Below are 19,641 nucleotides of genomic sequence, written 5' to 3'. Positions count from 1 at the left end.
CTGCCCCAAAGGGTTTGTGGATGCTCAGTTTGAAATAGACAGATTTTTGATCTCTCAGGACATCAAGGGATATGGGCACTGGGTGGGAAAGTGGAATTGATGCAGAAGATTAACCAGGATCGTAATGAATGGCTGAGCAGGCTCGAGGGGCCGTACGGTCTACTTCTCCTGCTGTTTCTTATGTTCTTAAGTTCAAAGACCATTAATGAGAGTTTTTGCAGCAGATGAGCTGAAACATGGTTGAAGACAAGAGATGTCATGGAGTTGGGAATAGACAGTTTTTGGGATGGAAGGATGGAGAACGCCAAGATTGTAAAAAGGTAGGTAATTCTGACAAAGTGGCCAAAGAAGCAGATAGATATGAAGGTGAGGGTGCTGATTTGGTGGCATTTGACCCCTAATAGAAAGTCATCTTTACAAGTATTAACCAGAAACCTTTGTTTGGAAACAGAGAATTCTGTTCAACATTCTTGTCATAATTAAGTCAGTACACATGTCTATGTAAGTTATGGTAGTCTATATTTAAACAAATTTTTAAAAAATGGAAAAGTCCCTTCATGAGAACATTCACTCTTTAACAGGTATCAAGAACATTGACCAAGTAATCATTCCATTTTATTATACAATCCCATCAAGAACAAAGACCAATAAAGGACATGGTGAGGGTATGCAGTAACTGGGGCCATAACAATGAAATAATCATCACCTGGTTTGGAGTTGACTTTCATTTTCTGTGTTTCTTAACATGTGTGCTCCTATTTGCATTTGTATTGCTGACCAACTTCCTCATCTCAAGGGCAAAACTTCTGTCGATCTACGTCATTTGCATTATGATAACACAGCCAGCTGTAGCAATGCAGATGCTGAAAATCCCACATGAACATCTGGCGACTATGGTGTGAACTACAGAAGCATTAAAAGTAAAGGCACTTTTTGTACATTAACTTTACGTGAATGCTGGAATTGAAACAGTTTGAAGTTTATGTGTGTAATCAATGTTGACAAAATACCAGATATATGTCATTGAAGTCGATTGGAGAATGGTTTACATTAGTAAGTTTGGGCTGAAATTCCTTTTTAAAAAATAGGGAGTGCTCCTTTGTGCTTTAATTAGCAACCAGCTACAGAAATAGAGGAACTTTTGACTTTGATGGAAGTCTGAAATAATCTGCTGGGTGGGGTGCTTAAAAAAGCATGTTTTTTATAAGGTCACCAGAACTAAGCAGAACAAAGACCTCTAAGTGAGGTCTGCAAAGCCTTAGCACAGCTTTGGAAACCTATCTGCTGCTATTTTGACCAGACATCCCAATATTATATATGTATTTTTTACCTTGTTAAACAAATATTTGGGATGTTCAGATGGAGCTCAATGCTCTAGTGGGATAGTTAGAACGTTGGAAGATTGAGCTTCAAAAAGTTTATTCCAGCTTCTCCCTTTGTTCTTCTAATGATATATTCTTGAGCCTACCCACTCTTGTTGCAACGTACAGAAACAATCTTTCACTCAACATCATTCATAATTTGGAAACCTCTCTTAACCATCTCTGTTCAAGTGAAAAATTTGTAACCAAATATTTACATAAATAGAAAACATGGTTTTATAAATGGTGCTACTGTATGGTATCATTTATAGGGCTTAACCGTATCAATACCATTTAGTATTTTATATACTTCAATGAAAACTTCCCCTAATCACCATCTTTCCAGGCTGTAGCTTGAGTTTCCATGTGCTTTCTTCATAATGCAACACATTCACACCTAGGATCAGTTTCATTGCTCTTCTCTGTACCTTCCCCAAAGCATGTTTTTTATAAGGTCACCAGAACTAAGCAGAACAAAGACCTCTAAGTGAGGTCTGCAAAGCCTTAGCACAGCTTTGGAAACCTATCTGCTGCTATTTTGACCAGACATCCCAATATTATATATGTATTTTTTACCTTGTTATACTTCCTATGCATTAAAAGAGTTTATTATAACCCACAAATCCCTTTTTACTACTCCCCCCAACAATTCAATTCCATTCATTGTGATCTTAACCCTGACTCACTGGTACTACTTTTGTCTCTGAATGAGTAGCACCAATTTTAATTTTACCTACTCAGCTGGAACAAGGCGGCAGTGAAGTTAAAATCACTGTGCACTGTTTACCAGACTTTCCTGCCATATTTACTGAGGTCTCCCGTTGGGCAGGAACCTTATTACTGTGTGTATATTCAGTTCCTATGACATCCATGGGACCCTAATGCCATTTTAGTTGACAACTTGGGCAAAGTGTGCACTGTGCATGCTCCAGCCAGTACAACCAGAAGGTATAAAGGAAGAGGCTCCAAGTGCTTAAAATAATTATTTTGTGAGGCCAGAAAGAACACGAGACCAATGTTGGGCTCCACAAGATAATGTGAGTTGCTGTTGCCTCAGACCCTCCTTACTTCTTCAACTGACCTTGCTCCAACATTCCCTGCCCCACCCCTCCACTCCAAAGTCTAACTTCCTGCCAGCCAGATTGGTCTCCAGGTGAGTGTTCTACTTGTTGCTCACTCATTCCATGCCTGGAGTTAAATTCTACCCCACAAGGTCATGGGTTCAAGCCCACTTCAGAGAATTGAGCACATTATCTGTGCTGATAGTTCAGTACAGCACCATGGAACTGGTACACTATATGAAGTACCCCTTTTGAATGAGAAGTTATATCAAGGACCTCACCAGCCCTCAGGTGTACGTATAAATACAATGTCACTATTCAAGAAAGCACAAGGAAGTCTCTCAATGTCCTAGGTTATATTAATTCCTCAATCAACATCACCAAAAACAGATTATCCAGTCTTCACTGTTGCGGGACCTTGCTGTGTACAAATTAGCTGCTCTATTACCTTACATTCCTATTACATTACAACTGCCATACAAAGGTGGCTGAAAAGTACTTTTGGGGTTGTCCCAAGGCTGTGATAGTTATGTATATTTTGATCTATTTAAATTTCAATGTCAAAGGCCAGGAGCAATTAACCTACAATTTCCATTTAGAATGGGATATAGTATGGAGAGAGAAGTCCAAAGCCACACCCTGGTTTGAGCACTGAAATTAGACATGGGTGAGATGTTGGGGGAAAGGAATATTATTATCCCAAATGAAAAGTCAATGCAGTATTTCTATGGCAATGTGGATAAAAAAGCTAAGTTATCAGATCTTTGTGTTTGAAGTCATGCTTTATTTATTGTGTTACAACCATGAACCTAAAATGAGGGGGTGACCTAGATTGGCTGACTGGTCCTTTTTTCATTTATCCATTGCTAACAATTTAGTATTTTTTATTATGGTTGTAAAAGAACAAAAAAACTCCAGTTAAGCTATTGTTTTCTGATTAGGTAAGCATGGTATCACTGAAGCATATGGGATTCATGCACTGTAATTTCAAAGGCAAAACACACATGCCTTCAGGAAACAACCCATTACATGTGACTATTTCTCTGCTAATATAAATCCAAATATTTATCCACTGGCACAATCTTCACATTGAATCCTTACATCAGGCAATGAAATATTTAAATGCTCCCCATAGTTCTCATTAGCTCGTCACATGAGAAAGTACAAAGGTCATGTGTACTTGATTGAATTGAACAGAGAACATCATTGGTTCGTATACACAGAAGTGCAGCCATTACATCATAGGTCACAAAAGTCAGGGTATTTGGAAGTGGTTTATTGTAGCTCTATGCAATACAAAGAACTCTGAATAATTCAGTAAAAATTGCGTTTGTCATTCTATAGAATGCTGTTTATCTCAAAAGCTATATGACCTGCTTAGAACTAATCATTTATGATATCTCAAAATGTTTTTTTACCTGGTTTTGTATGTGTTCGAGCAAATCTGCCAATATAAAAGATGGTCAAAGAGAAAGGATCGATATGCAAGGCCTAGTTCTGCAGGGTGGAAATCAGTTGTTGTATTATCTCAATTAATAAATAGAGCACGAGTGCCTAGTGTAAGACAATAGGGAAGAAAAATAGTACTGATAAGGGTTAGTGTTAGTAATTGTAAGAGTGCTAATGGACCGGAATCAGCATATTGTGCCTCAGACAGCTCTAATAGATAGTGTATTCTTGCATTTGATACACCCAGCCTCAAGGGGTGGTTCTGTGAACTAGTTTCTTCATTCACTGCTGCAATAAAAAAGCATTTGGCTTCAAAAAGGCAAAACACCACACAAATAGTCTTTTATGTAGTCATACTCACCAAGATTGGAAGTCAGTCATCACCTGCTCAACATAAAGCTCAGAAGAAGACAATGGCGTTTCCATATTTATTTCAGATTTCAAGTCACCCATTGAACTAGCAGCTGCTTCTAGCTGTGTATCAGGGTCTTAAACAGGCAGCTTGTGAATTTTCAGTTAACTTTGTATAGATTGAAACTTACTAATGTGAACGCACTGAGAAATGAAATTCCTAAAGATGTTTTAAAAGGCCTTTTGAGAGGATCTATATAGCTGCATATACAACTGATTACTGTACATTCTAACTATGCAGTGCAGATTAGCTGTGCATTTAGTCATCACTGAAATTACTAAAGAAAAGCAGGGACTTGCTTCTAAATAATCCTATTCAAAAAGCACCATTGAAGGGCAGAGACCCCTTCTCATCTTTTCAAGCCAATAAGAGAACCCTCCGGCATCAATGTGCAGCTCCACAAAAGAAAAGGTCAGATCTCTCAGAAATACTACTATGGTAATTTTGCGTTTTAAAACCAAAGCATCACTAAATCACACTCAGGTCATTGAGCATTTCTCACATACAGATAATAAATATCATTCACAGGTTACAGCAATCTTATTTTTATTTTAGTTCCAGTTCCAGGTATTACAATAATGCCATTGAAGATACGAAATATTGTCCTTCAGGGGTAGCATTGTCAATTAGGGATAGCACAGGCTTGATGAAAAGCCAGGGCCCATAGGTGGCTGCTAGTACTAACTACACTGTGATGGCTGATGATGCTGCTGGCCTTACGAATGAGGTGGGGAATGATGGTTTAAAAACAAAACAAAAAAAAATGATGCAGGACTCACATAGCCTCTGAAGGTTCCCGATTCAGGCTGCTTGCCTGCCTCTGCTGCACAGACTGGGAGCCTCCCATCCTTGGCTTGCCCCTGTACAGAAGCTCCAAGCAGGGCCAGCCTCCTTGTTAGCTCCACCAGCGAAAAGCCCTGTGAAGTCTGACTGTAGGGCTGCGATGCTGCACTGCAGATGGGAACAGCTGCTTGCATTAGTGACAGTAATACTGTAGCGGCTGGTTCTGATTTCTGAACTGCTGCCAGCTCCTGGCATCAATATTACTAGAGACTTTCCTGACTATCGTAGGGTACCCAACAATGATCTGCTCAGTCATTGACAAAAGCTAACACCGCAACAAACCCGCACATAAAAACAATTGATAAGATGACAAAACACAGGATAAGGTGACTCCTCCCTATAAGCACACATCCAGTTCCCTGAAGAGCTGCAAAAAGCAGGTCAGGTACATTGTTTATTGACTACCCATTTGTATATTAAACTAATTCAATTCAGTACCAACATAACATTTCTTTCTTTTTTTCTCGACGTATAAAATTTATGTTAAATATTTGTTCTCACAAGCATAGAAGAGTGGATAAATATTTCCCACAACCATGCATCCCTTTTCAAAATGGAATATTCCAACAAGGGAAGTAGACAGTCCTTCAACAGGAGCCAACATGCATACTGAGAGAATTGGAGGTATTTCATCTGTTGTATTTAACTCATTGACTACTGTTGCCAAGGGAACACAATTAAGAAGCCCTGCAAGAAGAATCCCAGATTACTGTTGCATTTTAAAGGGCCACTGTTGAAAATACTGTTGGCAAATGTTTTGTTCCCCAATGGGGAGAGAAAGCAACTGCTCAGCAATTCCACTACAATGGCTTCACACTAAGTAATGCAATGAATACAATTTAGATTATTGCTTTGGAGAAGAAATTTCTTTCAAATATGCACCAAGAAACCTAAAAAACTAAAAACCCCATTTTACCTGCCATTATTAAAAAATACTAAAACTAGATGATATTACGATAGAAGAAACTCCTCTCTTGGCTTACAGGTAATGATAAAATGGTAGATTTTTCTGATTAGCTGAATTAATTAATTCAGGTTACTACCTCTGCCTCAGCTGCACGTGGGGATGCAGTTGGGTACGTTATGCATTTAGTTTTAAGCGTTTGCATGCGAACCGCACCAAGCAGAATTTTTAGCATACTGTCTTTAAGCCACACAGACTTGAAAGCTCCAGATTTAATCCCCAGTCTGTCTTTATTTAATTGATCTCAACCAAGGCAGTAGTAAGGATGCTCCTATAACTGGTCACAGTATCCCAGATAAGAGGACTCGCATTGAAGACTGGCCATTTGGGAGACAGGGCTTCTCTTACCAACCAAAGATGAGCCCAGCATTAGTCACCAGCTTCAGGAGATGAGGGGAGAAAATTGGTGTTGGGTGAAAGGAGAAAGAAATCCAGAATGCAGGACACAATCCTGCCAATTATGGAATAAGTACATTCAGGTCAACATAGGTTTTCAACACATAAGTTAATGGTCGGCTATGAAGGAAAGAAAATAAAACTAGCTCATTGAATAAGTTATGTTTAGCTTTAATGATACACACTAATCTTCACAGTTGTAACAATTATTAATGCCACAATATCAGAAAATTCCAGGTCAGAAGTGAACATAGTAAAGGTATGCTAACTGTGATTGTTATCAGATAGACAGTCTGTTCCACATAGCTAGTAGCAGGTGTATGAAAGGTGTCAGTAGGGAGCAGGAAGTTGGGCAAAGATTACAACTGTTGGATCTTGATCAACTGAGTGCCAAAATTCTTATCCCAGCCAGGCCTATAGTGCTCTCACACAAAGCCTCCTCTCAATATGTAAATCAGTACTAACATTATTGAAAATAATGCAAGAGCAATTGTAAGTTTTTCTTGGGGGAATTCAGTGTAAGCTCCAATCACCTGTATAAGATGTTCTGGATCAGTGACATTTAGGGTATGGTGGCAGTTTCTATGAACCCCTGAGCTTGCGAAAGCTGATTACTTCAAAGAGTTTCTGACATTTTGTTTAGTTTTGTGGAATTTTGCCCCACATATTTGCCAGGAATATTCAGCATTGCTACAATGAAAATTCTGGATATGCGAATTGTGGAGGAGTTCCTCTTGTGTGTTTTTTGGAAGAAACAATGAATAAAGGTGAATGAGACAGGTTTGACTGCACTAGAGACAGAATGCCTTTGGCCACCCAGCTGTGTTTATAGATCGAAGCACACCTCGCTGTTGGGAAAACTGTCTTCGCAGCTTATTTTTCCCCCAGGAAACCAGTGATCAGTTTATGTGACCCGCTCTGAGGTGACCTGCAGACAGGTTTCACCACAAGGACAGCACACAGCAACCAAAGTCATCACAGTCCTGATCCATTTGTGCCTCAGACCCATTATAAAGATACTTTGGGGACATTAGCAACACCGGTTTACAGTGCACTGATGCAACAAGCAAGTCACTGCTTTGTTCACTATGATAAACAATTTCATAATTTTTCCCATAAAAACAAAGAAGGGAGGAAAAAGAAATTAACATTTTTTTTAAACACTTTTCATGACCTCAGGACATCCCAAAGTGACTTACAATTAATGAAGTACCTTTGAAGTATAATCACTGAGTGAAATCTTGTGGAGGCAACAAGGGTCTCAGCTGCCGGCTAGAGAGCCGACGAGACATCACATTGTCTCTTTTTGGGAAAGTCCACTGCATCTTGTGCCAGCCAGGCACTAGACAGGCCAGCGGACCCCAGGGACAGAAGTCCCACCCACTGAGAGCTGCCAGCCAATTAGAGGCTGCTAGCTCTTCTGTACTCAGTAGCACCCTGGGGGTGTAGTGGTTGCTGGAGATACTACATCCACCCAAGGCCTCAGGTCAAGGAGGGGCCTAGGCACAGGTGAGTGATGGCGAGAAGAAGCAAGTTTCAGAGTTGGGGTCACGGGGAGGGGTTTGGCAGCAAGGGGGGGTGCGGGTGGCCGTCAGCAGGACCCTGCTTCCCGATGTCAGGCACTGAATGCCTTTGAACAAGGGACCCTCCCAGGAATCCCCAAGCAAACGCACCAGGGTTTGCTTGTCAAACTCCCTGCAGAGTGAGCCCCCTCTCTGCTGCTGGGTTAATACCACTGGTAGCAGGATGAGATTCTTAAGTGGGCATTAATTGCCCATTTTATGGCAGTGATGCAGGATGGCCATCCACAGGCCTTCCTGCCACAGACTTAATCAGGATGGATCTGGGAATGTGGCGGGGTCCTCACTGCCGCCCTTCCTCCTGATTAAATGTGCCCCCTCACCAGCAAATTCTCTATGGGGGAGGACACAAGATTCCACCCACTGTTTTAGTGTTGAAAATCCTACAATTTTTTCACTTTGAAGGATTCCTCAAAGTCCAGGGTAGTATTGAGAGAAGCTTCGTGTCCATTCAAACTGCTGCACACAACTCTGCTTCCCTTATGAATTCTAGTAAAGGATTTGTGAATATCCAGTTTGTTAGTGATCTGAACTTAGAATCATGTCAGCCAATGTCTCTTCCCAAGTAGCTTTTATCTTCAAACAACCCTTTGTGCTTTGGTTATTTGAAGGAGGCTGAAATCAAGCATGGCTTCTCAGAGTCCAAGGCTATCCTCTTCAATCCCAATTGTTGACACACCATGGAGATAAACATGAACAGCAACAAAACAAAAGTTATGTTTTCGGGATCTTGGCTTGTTCAAACTTCAAAAGGTCTAAAATCAGGGATTCCTCCCCCGCCCCATATTCAGGTTTGTTTACTCCCATTATGTACCACCTTTTTTTTTCAAATATAATATTGAAATGCTACAATTTCAAAGAGCAGATAGAGAGTGAATCCAAGTGTCTAACCAGCATCACAGCTTGTGTGTGAGTGGGCATGTAGTTTGCAGGTATAAAGTTACTTTGTGGGCTCACCCATTCAAAATGGGAAGATGACAGAATTTCCAATTTAGTGTGTGAGGATGTGAGGTATTTGGAGCTTGGAAAGAGCTTAGCATACAGCCTCAGTCATGGTGAAACAGGGTGAGAGGAATACATAGTCTGCTCTAGCACTTGGGATAATGAAATGCTGGATTGCTTTACCTTGGCAGGTTTCCTCAGGCTGTTAAACTTGCTTATCATGTGTTCTTTGGCTGTCAGACACAACATTTTCTGTCTGTCAGCTCAAGCTGAGGGAATAGAGTTCCTGTTGGGAGAGTGCCTTGGGATCTCAAACGAGGCAAATGCACTTCTTGCATAATTATCTCCAATAGCAGCACCATAAAATGGAAATGCTCCGCAACCTTGATCAGTCCTATCTAGGTTTGTGGCCAGGAGAATGGGGAAACCCTGTAAAGTGATCATTCCTGCCCTGTGCTGAAAGAAAGCACCTGATTCAAGCTGGATGCATAACGCACAAAGAATGAGGCCAATCACGGGAAATCTGGTGAGTTCAGCTCAGCGCACCCACAGAGTACTGTGCTCCAGTCCCAGCACTTAAATCATCGAACCAGAAGATTGGCCCCTAGAGGAGCTGAGTTCTTGTCCAATTAACTCATAGCTACCTGGTTTTCAATTCATTTCTCCCTATAGTGTGTTGTGGTCTCTGTTTTTGTGTAGACCTGAAGATACAACAACAAAATTTTCTAACCTACAGTTGGCATAATCCAGTCAGGGATGAAAAAATATTAGTTTCCATGGACACCAGGAATATACTGCGCGTAAAAAAACAAATGTGGCTACAGAACAGCTTGATTATGTTGAGGTGATATTCCACTTCACAACAAAATAATGCCAAGAGTGTAAGCATTTTAAGTTACATCTGTGATCACATCCATTCATTGATTAAGCAGACTGTCACCACAATAGCTAAGACCCCCATAAAGCAAGTCCAAGTGAAGAAAGCTGTTCTCTAAAACTGAAGTGTTCTGATTATTAATATTTGATAACCTTATGGAGACTGATCAAGATGAATTCAAAAAACCTGATTCTTTGAAACAAATTTATGGAAATAAAATCCTTTGTTGTTGATCTTTTCTGCACACTGTGTATATATAAAAGATGGAGCTCTGCATATTTGATGGATTAAGCTTTTTGGTGAGAACGACCAGCAATAAAATAAGCCAGATTTACCATTAAGCCAGTAAGATAATCATTATTTCCTCTTTTAATATTCCACTCACGATTCTGCTGATTTTTCACTGAAAAAATGTATTTATTGATCACATTTGTGAAAAAAGCACTCTCTGAATCTATGACATGCAAAAAGAAAATACAAATCAATGGAGCTATAGGGCAAAGCAAAAACCTAAAACCTAATTCAGATCCATTCTATATTCAGATCATACAACATTTTTGATGTCAGGGTGGATATTGGTTGCTTTAAAATCATTTAAACTTTTTTGTTTATAAATATGAATTGGTTGATTTAACTGGAATCAAAGCATTTGCAAAGAAAGCATGTGAACAAGAGCAATGCAATTGTAGATCAATCACAGATTGCCGGATTATATCCCAAAACGGAGAAAGGGGGCAATGGAGGTTATTATGCACACAGGCTGTTTGGCTGCTGCTGCCTCACCTCGGGGGTCTTGCCAGACTGTACAAAGGATGTCTCGCCTTAATGCATTTTTAACCATTTAGTGACTTCAGCGAGATTTCTGGGCAGCAGTTGTCATTCTATTCACCTAAAGAGCCAGCTTGATCTGCAGTTTTATACACATCTTATTCTTCTACTTTGCAAGCTATTTTACGCACTTAGCAAAGCTTACTTGCATCTGTTACAGCCAAAAGACTGAATTTTAAAAGCTGTGAAGCTGTATCTAGACATAGTTAAGGGTCCTATATGAAATAAAACCATACTGTTTCCTGGTGCTTATTTCCCAGATATCCCCTATACTCCTCCTGCCCCCCCACCTGGGGTGGCCTGGCTTTTCTGATTTTTATTTAAAGATTTAAAAAGGTTAGTGAGAGGGAGTTGCCATGTTGAAGCACCCTCTTAGTTACTTACTCTCTACTGCAGCCTGTTGCTCTTCTTTAGCTGGAAGGTCTCTGGCTGGCCTTCCATCTTTGAGAGCCCACTCTGCGTCCTTAATTGGACAGGGAGCCTGTCTCCAAATCAATTCAAGGAGCGCCTCAGCTAAAATCCTCTGGAGTGCTGTTCCCCCTTTGGGGGGGTGGGGGGGGGGGTGGATTCAGGACCTGGAAACAGTCCCAACTCCTGTTTCTGCTCCCAGAGGATAAATTTAACCTTCTTTCTCTCTCCATGCATCACACACACACACACACACACACACACACACCACCTGCTGCCCAGATTAGCAATTATATTACCTATACTGTCTGTGGTGTGATGCTGTCCTTCCTGCACTGGGTCACAAGACTACACTTAGGAACAGGAATTTTAGCATTGTCTAGGGACACTAAGGCTGACCAGTTTTAGCATCCTGAATGCAACTAGATAAGGGGGCTGCTAAAGACATGAAATGTCCGACTTTCCAGATCAGTATGGCTCTGTATAACACTGAGTGGTGCATGTTTGGGATTGAAATGCAATCATGTACTAAAGGTCATACTAGGCTTCCTGTAGTCATGTAACCTCTGCCATGAGGCATGGGCTGGGGGCAGTCATGTTACATCCAGTTCTAATGAAGACAATGTATTAGAAGCACTGTAATCTTTGAGCTGGTAACATTGTGTCAGAAGTGGGGCTGAGACTGAGTTTTGAAGAGCTAGACAGACGCCGCAACTACTGAAAGGGGAACACAAATGTTCAGAGCTGCAGTAAGCTGCTTAAAAAAAAATCCACTGAAAAGGAAAGCAATCAAAACTAGGTGAGTCAAAATTGCTGTTAATTTTCCCAGCTCCTATCAAAATGAAAGGCTATGTGTGACAGAACTGGCAATTTTTCCACTTCCGATGGCAAAGCTATAAGATCGTAACAGATTTAATTAGCAAGCCGGGGTCAATATGAAGAGCTACACTTTTACCACTGTTGGAGAGAGACTGCTATAAATTGGATTCCACCCTAAATCCCTCCAAAGAACAGAAAGAAAAGACAGCAGAAATCTTGAAAGCCCTGAAGATACCCTTTGTACCCCAAGTGAAATTAATTTATAAATGCTATGTATTCAATGCTAGGGCTCGAGGTGAAAAAGTGTCTATTGCTCAGTATGTGACTGCAGTAATGCAGCCCGCAGAATTCTGTGAATTCAGGCAACTAAAAGATGATCTCATTAAAGATAGGATTATTTTAGACATAAGAGGTTCTGCAGTGACAGCAAGTCTACTGAGAGAGGATAAACTTACTCTCAAGAAAATGATCGACCTGTGCAAAAGTGCAGAGGTTGTAAAACATCAGCTAGAGCATATATATGGCAGAACAGACCAGGCTTTGCATTGTACTGATAGACATTCCTGGACAAAAAAGCAGCATGATCACGGACAAAGGGCAGGCTGCAAATAATGAGGAGGACATCACACAAAGGAAAAGAATGCTTGTCCAGCATGAGGAAAGCAGTGTTATAAATGCAAGAAGCAGAATCATTTTGCGCACAAGCGTTTGGCTAGAAAGAAGCAAAACAAGTCTATGCAGATGGCCAATGGAGAGATAATAACCGAAGAGTCTGACGAATCACTTTACACCATACAACATGTTGGATCCATCAGGTCTATAGGTGATAAATGGTTTGTGACTGTTACAATGATGACCACAGAAGGAAAGCATCAAGTGAACAAGAAGTGTCAGATAGACACTGGTACGTCATGCAATATCATGACCTTCATAGACCTGTGCGAAATGGCTCAACATAGCGATGCAAAAATGAAGTAAGGCTGAGGCTATTTGATGGCGCGATACTCAGACCAAGAGGACGAACTAACCTGAGAGCCCAATGCAATGCAAGATTGAAGATCTGGAGTTCCAGATCATAGATGGGACCTCGCGGCCACTCATCTTAGCTGGAGCAAGTTCAAAGATTGGACTGGTAACCCTAAATGTGCCAAAAGAGATTATAATGTATCATAGCACACTAGACCATTGACCAGATCCTAAATGAGTACAAGATATGTCTACAGGGTTTGGATGTCTTTGTAGTGAATATCATCTCGAAGTAGATGAGACTGTAAGACCAATTCAGCATCTACCAAGAAGAGTTCCAGCTGCCCTCAAGTCCAGCCTAAAAAACAAAATAGGAGAGCTGGAATAGAAGTGAGTCATCAAGAAAATAACATCTCCTACAGACTGGATTAGCAGTATGGTAGTAGTGAAAGTTGAGAGAATGCATAGACCCAAAGGACCTAAATGAAGTATTGAAGACATCTCACTACTGCACGCCAAAGGAATTTTACCACAATTTGCCAAGGCAAAGATCTTCACTACCCTGGCAAGTGAAGCTTGATGAAAGCAGCAGATTACTAACTACATTCTGGACATTATTCAGGAGATACACATAGTTGCGCATGCCGTTTGACATTTCACAGCTCCAGAAGAATATCAACGCTGACAGCATGAGATAGTCAGTGATCTTCCCTGAGTGGAAGCTATAATTGATGATCTACTAGTCTATGGATGTGGAGTCACAATGGAAGAAGCCATTACTGACCACAACCAGATCTAGTACAACTGTTAGAGAGAGCTCACCAGATGGACCTGAAGCTGAACAAGAAAAAATTGCAACTCAAGATGCCTGAAGTCAAAAACATAGTCCATGTACTGCCAGCAAAATGTCTTTGCCTGGATCCTGAAAAGGTAAGAGCTATAGCAGCAATGCCACGACCAACAGATATGAAAACAGTGGAAAGATTTGTTGGATTCGTGAACTATTTAGCAACATTTTTACCGTATTTTGACATCAAAATGTGAACCGTTATGCCAGCTCATTGCCAAGGATGTGCAGTGGTATTGGGACATAGACCAAGAAGCCAGCTTTCACTAAAATCAAACTGGTGACAACAATGCCAGTGCTAAAGTACTATGATGTCAATGATTAAGTCACATTGCAATCTGACGCAGCAAGACAGGTCTTGAATCAAACCTAATGCAGCAAGGACAACCAATTGCATTTGCATCCAGGGTGTTAACACGAACTGAATGACGCTACACTCAGATTGAGAAAGATGGCCTGTCCTTACTTTCTTCAACACCTGCTCGCGAGAGACAAAGTGACAGTGGAAGTCCAACTACAAGCCACTTCAAAGCATTTTCCTCAAACCACTACTATATGCTCCAAAATGTCTGCAAAGAATGTTACTTCATTTACAGAGGTATCATCTGGGTGTGACATATAAGTGAGGGAAACAGATGTACCTCATTGACATGCTGTCAAGAGCAGCACTCCCTAAGAAGAATGTTGAGGATGCTGAAACAGAACGTGAAATCTTCCAGATTCGACGTGAGGTAGCAGCTCAACATGCTCTGGAAGTCATCAATCCAGAAGAGATATTGAATAAAGCAAACAGCCCAACAGGATGCAATTCTCCAAGTGCTGCAAGGAGTAATGATGAAAAGATGGCCAAGGAGCATCAAGGATGCACCTGTGGTCACAAGACATATTGGGAATACAGAGATGAATTGACAGCCCAAGATGACATATTGTACAAAGGAAATAGTGTCATTATCCCTAAGGAGACGAGGGGAGAGATGCTGAAACGCATCCATGCAAGCCATCAAGGAATTGAGTTGAGTCTGAGGAAGGCAAGAGAAGTGCTCTACTCGCCAAACATGAGCAATGAAATTAAGGACCACATCAGCCAGTGCAACGCTTGTAATAAGTACCGAGCTAAGCAAGATGGACAGCCACTGATAACGCACAACATCCCAGACATACCATGGATGAAGCTGAGAGTAGATCTCTTCACTCTAGCAGGAACTGATTATCTTATTACCGTGGACTACTATACTGACTACTGGATGTTAGACCAGCTGACTTCAATGACTACCAGTGTAGAATGCCTGAAAGCACACTTCAGTTGTTATGGCATTCCAGACATAGTAATGAGTGACAATGGCCCGCACTCAGTTCACGAGTCAAAAATTCAGCCGCTTCACAACAGATTGGGAAATTCAACACTACACATCATTGCAATATCCTCAGTCGAATGGAAAGGCTGAGGCGCCGGTGAAAATTGCCAAAAGAATCATCAAGAAATTGAGCAAATCGAGCACAGGTGTATGCAAGGCAATCCTCAATTCTCAAGGAGAAACACACTGATTGAAGGCATGAAAAGTAGCCTGGTCCAAAGATTAATGTCGCGCCATACCCAAACTACTCTCTCAATAGCAAAAATGCTACTGAAGCCAGAAGTAGTAACAGACACAACTGAAAAAATCAAGGAGAAATGACAGAAAGGCAAATTTCATTTTGACAAAGGTGCCAATTCATTGCCAAAATGAGAAAAACTGGGACAAAAAGTTGGGAAAATGCTTGTGGAGCCAGAAATCAGAAAACAAAATTTGGCTCTCTTCAAATCTCAAAATTCTCATTTCCAGCTGAATTATGTGACCGGGGAGCAGCTATGGCTATTTCAGGGATGTAATATTTCCAGGGTGCTATAGTGACATATGAGCAGGAAATCTCTTGCCATAGCACCATGAGGTATGTGATAATCCTTGCAAATAAGCACTGTTGGGCTAGGGCAGGCAAATCACCAAAGATGCCAAAAAAATGCATCTAGCACATTAACCAAGTGTGTAGTCCATTAAACGGAAAAGTCCTTAGTTTTCATTAAATCACAACAATGGTTTAAAGGCTAGAGATAGCAATGAAATTCAAGTTCTTAGTCTTTGCCCCTTTAACACAAGGAGCTGAAACAGCCAGAACCAGACAAGAAATGTCAATGTCCTCAGATCTGGACAAGCTCTTGTGATGACAGAATTTGTCCACTAGGGTGCACTTCCATCTCAAGAAAGGACAATTCTCCTCAGCTCACCATCAAACTCAAAACACACCTCTCAGTGACACCAAACACTAAAAGTCGGACAATTGGAAACTGATTCTCATCTTCATTTAATTGTTTCATTCTAAAATAGAAAACAAAGCGTCACAGGATAACAAGTTTTTAACTAAGATTTTTACACCACATACCTCACAAGTTCTTGCAGGTCTGTCGCATCAACCTGTGGTTCGTTACTCCCTTCAGGTGAAAGAGGAGGTGTTACAGATGGAAGAGGAGGAACGATTGGCTGTTCAGAATCACTTGACAAAGAAACACTGGAAAATGCAAAACATGACAAGGCATCTCAAAACATGTTCTCTCTTGGTTTCATAAGATAAAGTAAAATGACTGAGCAGATTTGATTGCCAATAGTTGCTTAACTACACAGGAACATAGCAATTTATGTACAGACAGCCTAAATCACCTCAATAAGATGGAATGACTTCAACTTAGGTGGATTAATTCACATATTTTCACATGTCAAAGTATTTCCATAATGCAAAGTTAAGAAATATATTGTTTCACTTCCTTGGTTAGCCAATGCACACTGGGACAGCCCCACCTACCTGTCACCTCTTAAAGCAGTTTGCTCCTATTCTCATTTTATTCTGATCTAGATATATATTTTGAATGCCAGAATCTAGTAAAAAGACACTGAAACTTAAAATATAGGCCTTAAAATTAGTATAGGTGCCTTTCTTAAATATAGCTAATAAATAAATTTCTGCTGAATATTATATTTCTAAAAGATCCAAAACATAAAAATATTTTCAGAAATTATCTGTGAGGCATTTGAGTGCATAGTGACTATTTGTAAAGAATGTGGGGCTGAAACTCACCTGTGTTGGGATCACATCCATCGGCACCCTGTAACGGAGCCCCTCTATCCATAGCTTATGGGGTCAGTGACAGGATACTCTATTAGCATGTGAGAAAAACTGAGTTGGTTCTTGATTTTCGGTAAAGCTGACATTAGTTAATTGTGGTCTCATAGGTCACAGGGATAGCAAAATAGAAATACTAGCCCAGATCTTCCAATTTCAACAGCAGCACATGCTGAGACGTTCGCTATTACTGAGGGTCGCAGTGGCATTGGAAGTTCCAGACAGCCAGTTTACACCCGAACCCGGAGTCTGCTATTGTGGTTTATTGATGAGGAAGTCTTCTTTGTTTAACATGAACCCTTTAATTATTAATCTTTAACTATTTACAGATCCCAGGTTACTGTCATGCATGGTGCTGCTCACCTTGCAAGTAGGCTGCTTCTAGAGTGTACTCTCTGGACTGTTCTCTCTGAGTCGATTACCATGCGATTCTATCCATCATACTATGGGCGGTGCTATTCTCTGGTCCCACATTAAACCTTGCTCTGCCAAGCACCTTTACATTACAATGGCATGCAGGCGCATGTAACATCCTACAACACCCGGAATGATCAGTACGCCAGAAATGTCTCCGTGGGATCTATAAACATGTCAATTTGGACTGTTTGCCCAATACTTACACTGCTTTTTTACACTGATATATTTACAGCTATTCCTAGCAGGCATAAAGCCTACTCAGGACTCCAGCTCCAAATAAACCAGGTGGAATGTCAAAACGGTCTATCACCCAGGGCGCCCCTGACACTGATCACCTCACACTACCACCCCTGCCCCATACCGTCCGACAAGGCTCAACCCCATTCAAAACTGCTCACCCCACTCCCATAACCCCTCCACCCACCCCTGGCTCACCATCCAGAATCCCTGGCTCCTTAGCCTGGCCAAAATCAAAGCAGAGATGGGAGACTGAGATAAGGTAGGGAATTAGCAGTGTGAGGGAGGAGCCTGAGCATCGTTGGGGGTGCAGGAGGGGGTGAGCATTTTCAGGGGTGTGGCCGGAGTGAGCAGTGTTGGAGGGTCCAGGGGGTGGAGTGTCGTGAGCAGTGTCGGTGAAGAGGCTCAGCACTGTTGGGTGTGGAGGGGGTGGGTGGGAGGTGTGTGTGTGTGTGTGTGTGTTGAGCAGTGTTGGGGGAGATGCTGAACAGTGTCGGGAGAACAATTGGGGGGGGGAACCTAAAAACAAAGACAGCATTCATTTGAAAGCAGTATTAGTGGCGTGGGTGCAGGTGGGTTCAGCGTATGGTGAACGGTGTCGGGGTGAGCAGTGTTGGGGTTGAGCAGTGTCAGGGAAGAAGCTGGGCAGAGTCGGGGGTGTGGGGGGGAAGAGGTGCAGGGTGTGAGTTGTTTCGGAAGAGAGGCTGAGCAACGTTGGGTGTGCAGGGTTGAGGGAGGAATGTAAAAGCAAAGGCAGGTCCATTTAAAAGCATTATTGGGGGTGCATTGGATGGTAAGCAATGTTGCAGGGTGGGTCTGGAGTGGGATGAGCAGTGTCGTGGTTGGTGAGAAATAATCGAGGCTGAGGCTGAGCAGAGCAGGGCTGAGAGGCGTGGACTTGAAAACAAAGACAAGCCCATTTAAAAACAGTGAAATTCAATGAACTGAAGACAGACCTCAAGGGGCATTCCTTCAGTTCATGACATAAAGAGGATGTGGCTTCGTTACAATTGCACTGTGCGCTACTAGGCCTCCCAATTCACCTCATTGCTGGATCCAAACTGGAGCCAGGACAGGAAGGTACTAGGGCTTCACCATCAAAAGGTAAGGATGCAGCTTTAAACAGGGCCAGTCACATGTGCTCCTGCTCTGCCACTGACCAGAAGCTCTGGGCCAATAATTTAATGCAATCAGACATTGTCAACTAAGGTGAACTTAAATGAACATTGTTAGGGTCCTGGAAGTGAAACTTTTTAGTTAGGCCTTCTCATTGCCTATGATGCCTCGTAGATGAATGTAGGATAGAAATATTCCATCAAAACTTCTGCTTAATATCTGAATGCCAAATAATCTACAAGACACCTCCTCAACCAATTAGCCGACCATCATACACCTCACTACTAACGCCCATAGTAGCACAGTTACCAGTTTATCATACCAGGGAAAGTTCTTGAATTCTACTAAACATTTTGTTTTGTGTTTTAGTAACAATATATAAAAATATGGGGACAGAGTTTTAAACTTTAAAGCTTGGACACCAAAGCATCTCCTGGCAGAGTGTGGAGTTGAAAATCAGGCACGGAGGGTCACAGATCAGTAATCAGGCCAGCTCTGTGATAGACATACAGTCCTCCCCTTTATCCTCTCTGTGCTCAGGTGATGCTTAAAACCCAAACAACAAAGACTATGATTTAGCCCTGATCTTGTTAAAATAAAACACATCTGCACCACGTTATATTAGAATTGGCTGTGAAGCACTTTGAGATGTCCAGTGGCCGTGAAAAGCTCAATGTAAATGCTAGTCTTTTTTTAAAAACATACCTCACGAGTTCTTTTTGTAGATCTGTTATATCAATGGCTGGCTTATCTATATCATCAGATTGCTGAGTTGGAAGTAGAAGAGGTAGAGAAAGAGCAGGAACTGGCTCTTCAGAATCAGAGGTCACAGAAACACTGGAAAATAAGAAACATAATCAACAACATTCTGAGAACATGTTCTCTAACAATAAACCAATTATGTTATAGGTTTAATTTATAGAAATGTTTCCACTTAACAAAACATCAGTGACTAACACAGGGCG

The 19,641-nt window shown here is 41.4% G+C and overlaps 1 protein-coding gene across 7 annotated transcripts in view; it reads right to left on the bottom strand.

The window, feature by feature from the left end:
* The window catches only part of LOC121289978, a 201,120-nt gene that overhangs the window by 121,143 nt on the left and 60,336 nt on the right, over positions 1-19,641 (bottom strand). For all 7 annotated transcript variants that reach the window (XM_041210004.1, XM_041210005.1, XM_041210006.1 and 4 more), the window contains 2 exons: positions 19,382-19,513; positions 16,172-16,297 (listed from right to left, as the gene is read on the bottom strand). In XM_041210004.1, the coding sequence (XP_041065938.1) occupies positions 16,172-16,297; positions 19,382-19,513 (258 nt within the window). The remainder of the gene's footprint in view (positions 1-16,171; positions 16,298-19,381; positions 19,514-19,641) is intronic.

This window comes from Carcharodon carcharias, chromosome 17, assembly GCF_017639515.1.
Source record: "Carcharodon carcharias isolate sCarCar2 chromosome 17, sCarCar2.pri, whole genome shotgun sequence".
Lineage (NCBI taxonomy): Eukaryota > Metazoa > Chordata > Chondrichthyes > Lamniformes > Lamnidae > Carcharodon > Carcharodon carcharias.
Note: the sequence above shows the minus strand (reverse complement) of the source record. Positions and strands in the feature narration are given on the sequence as shown.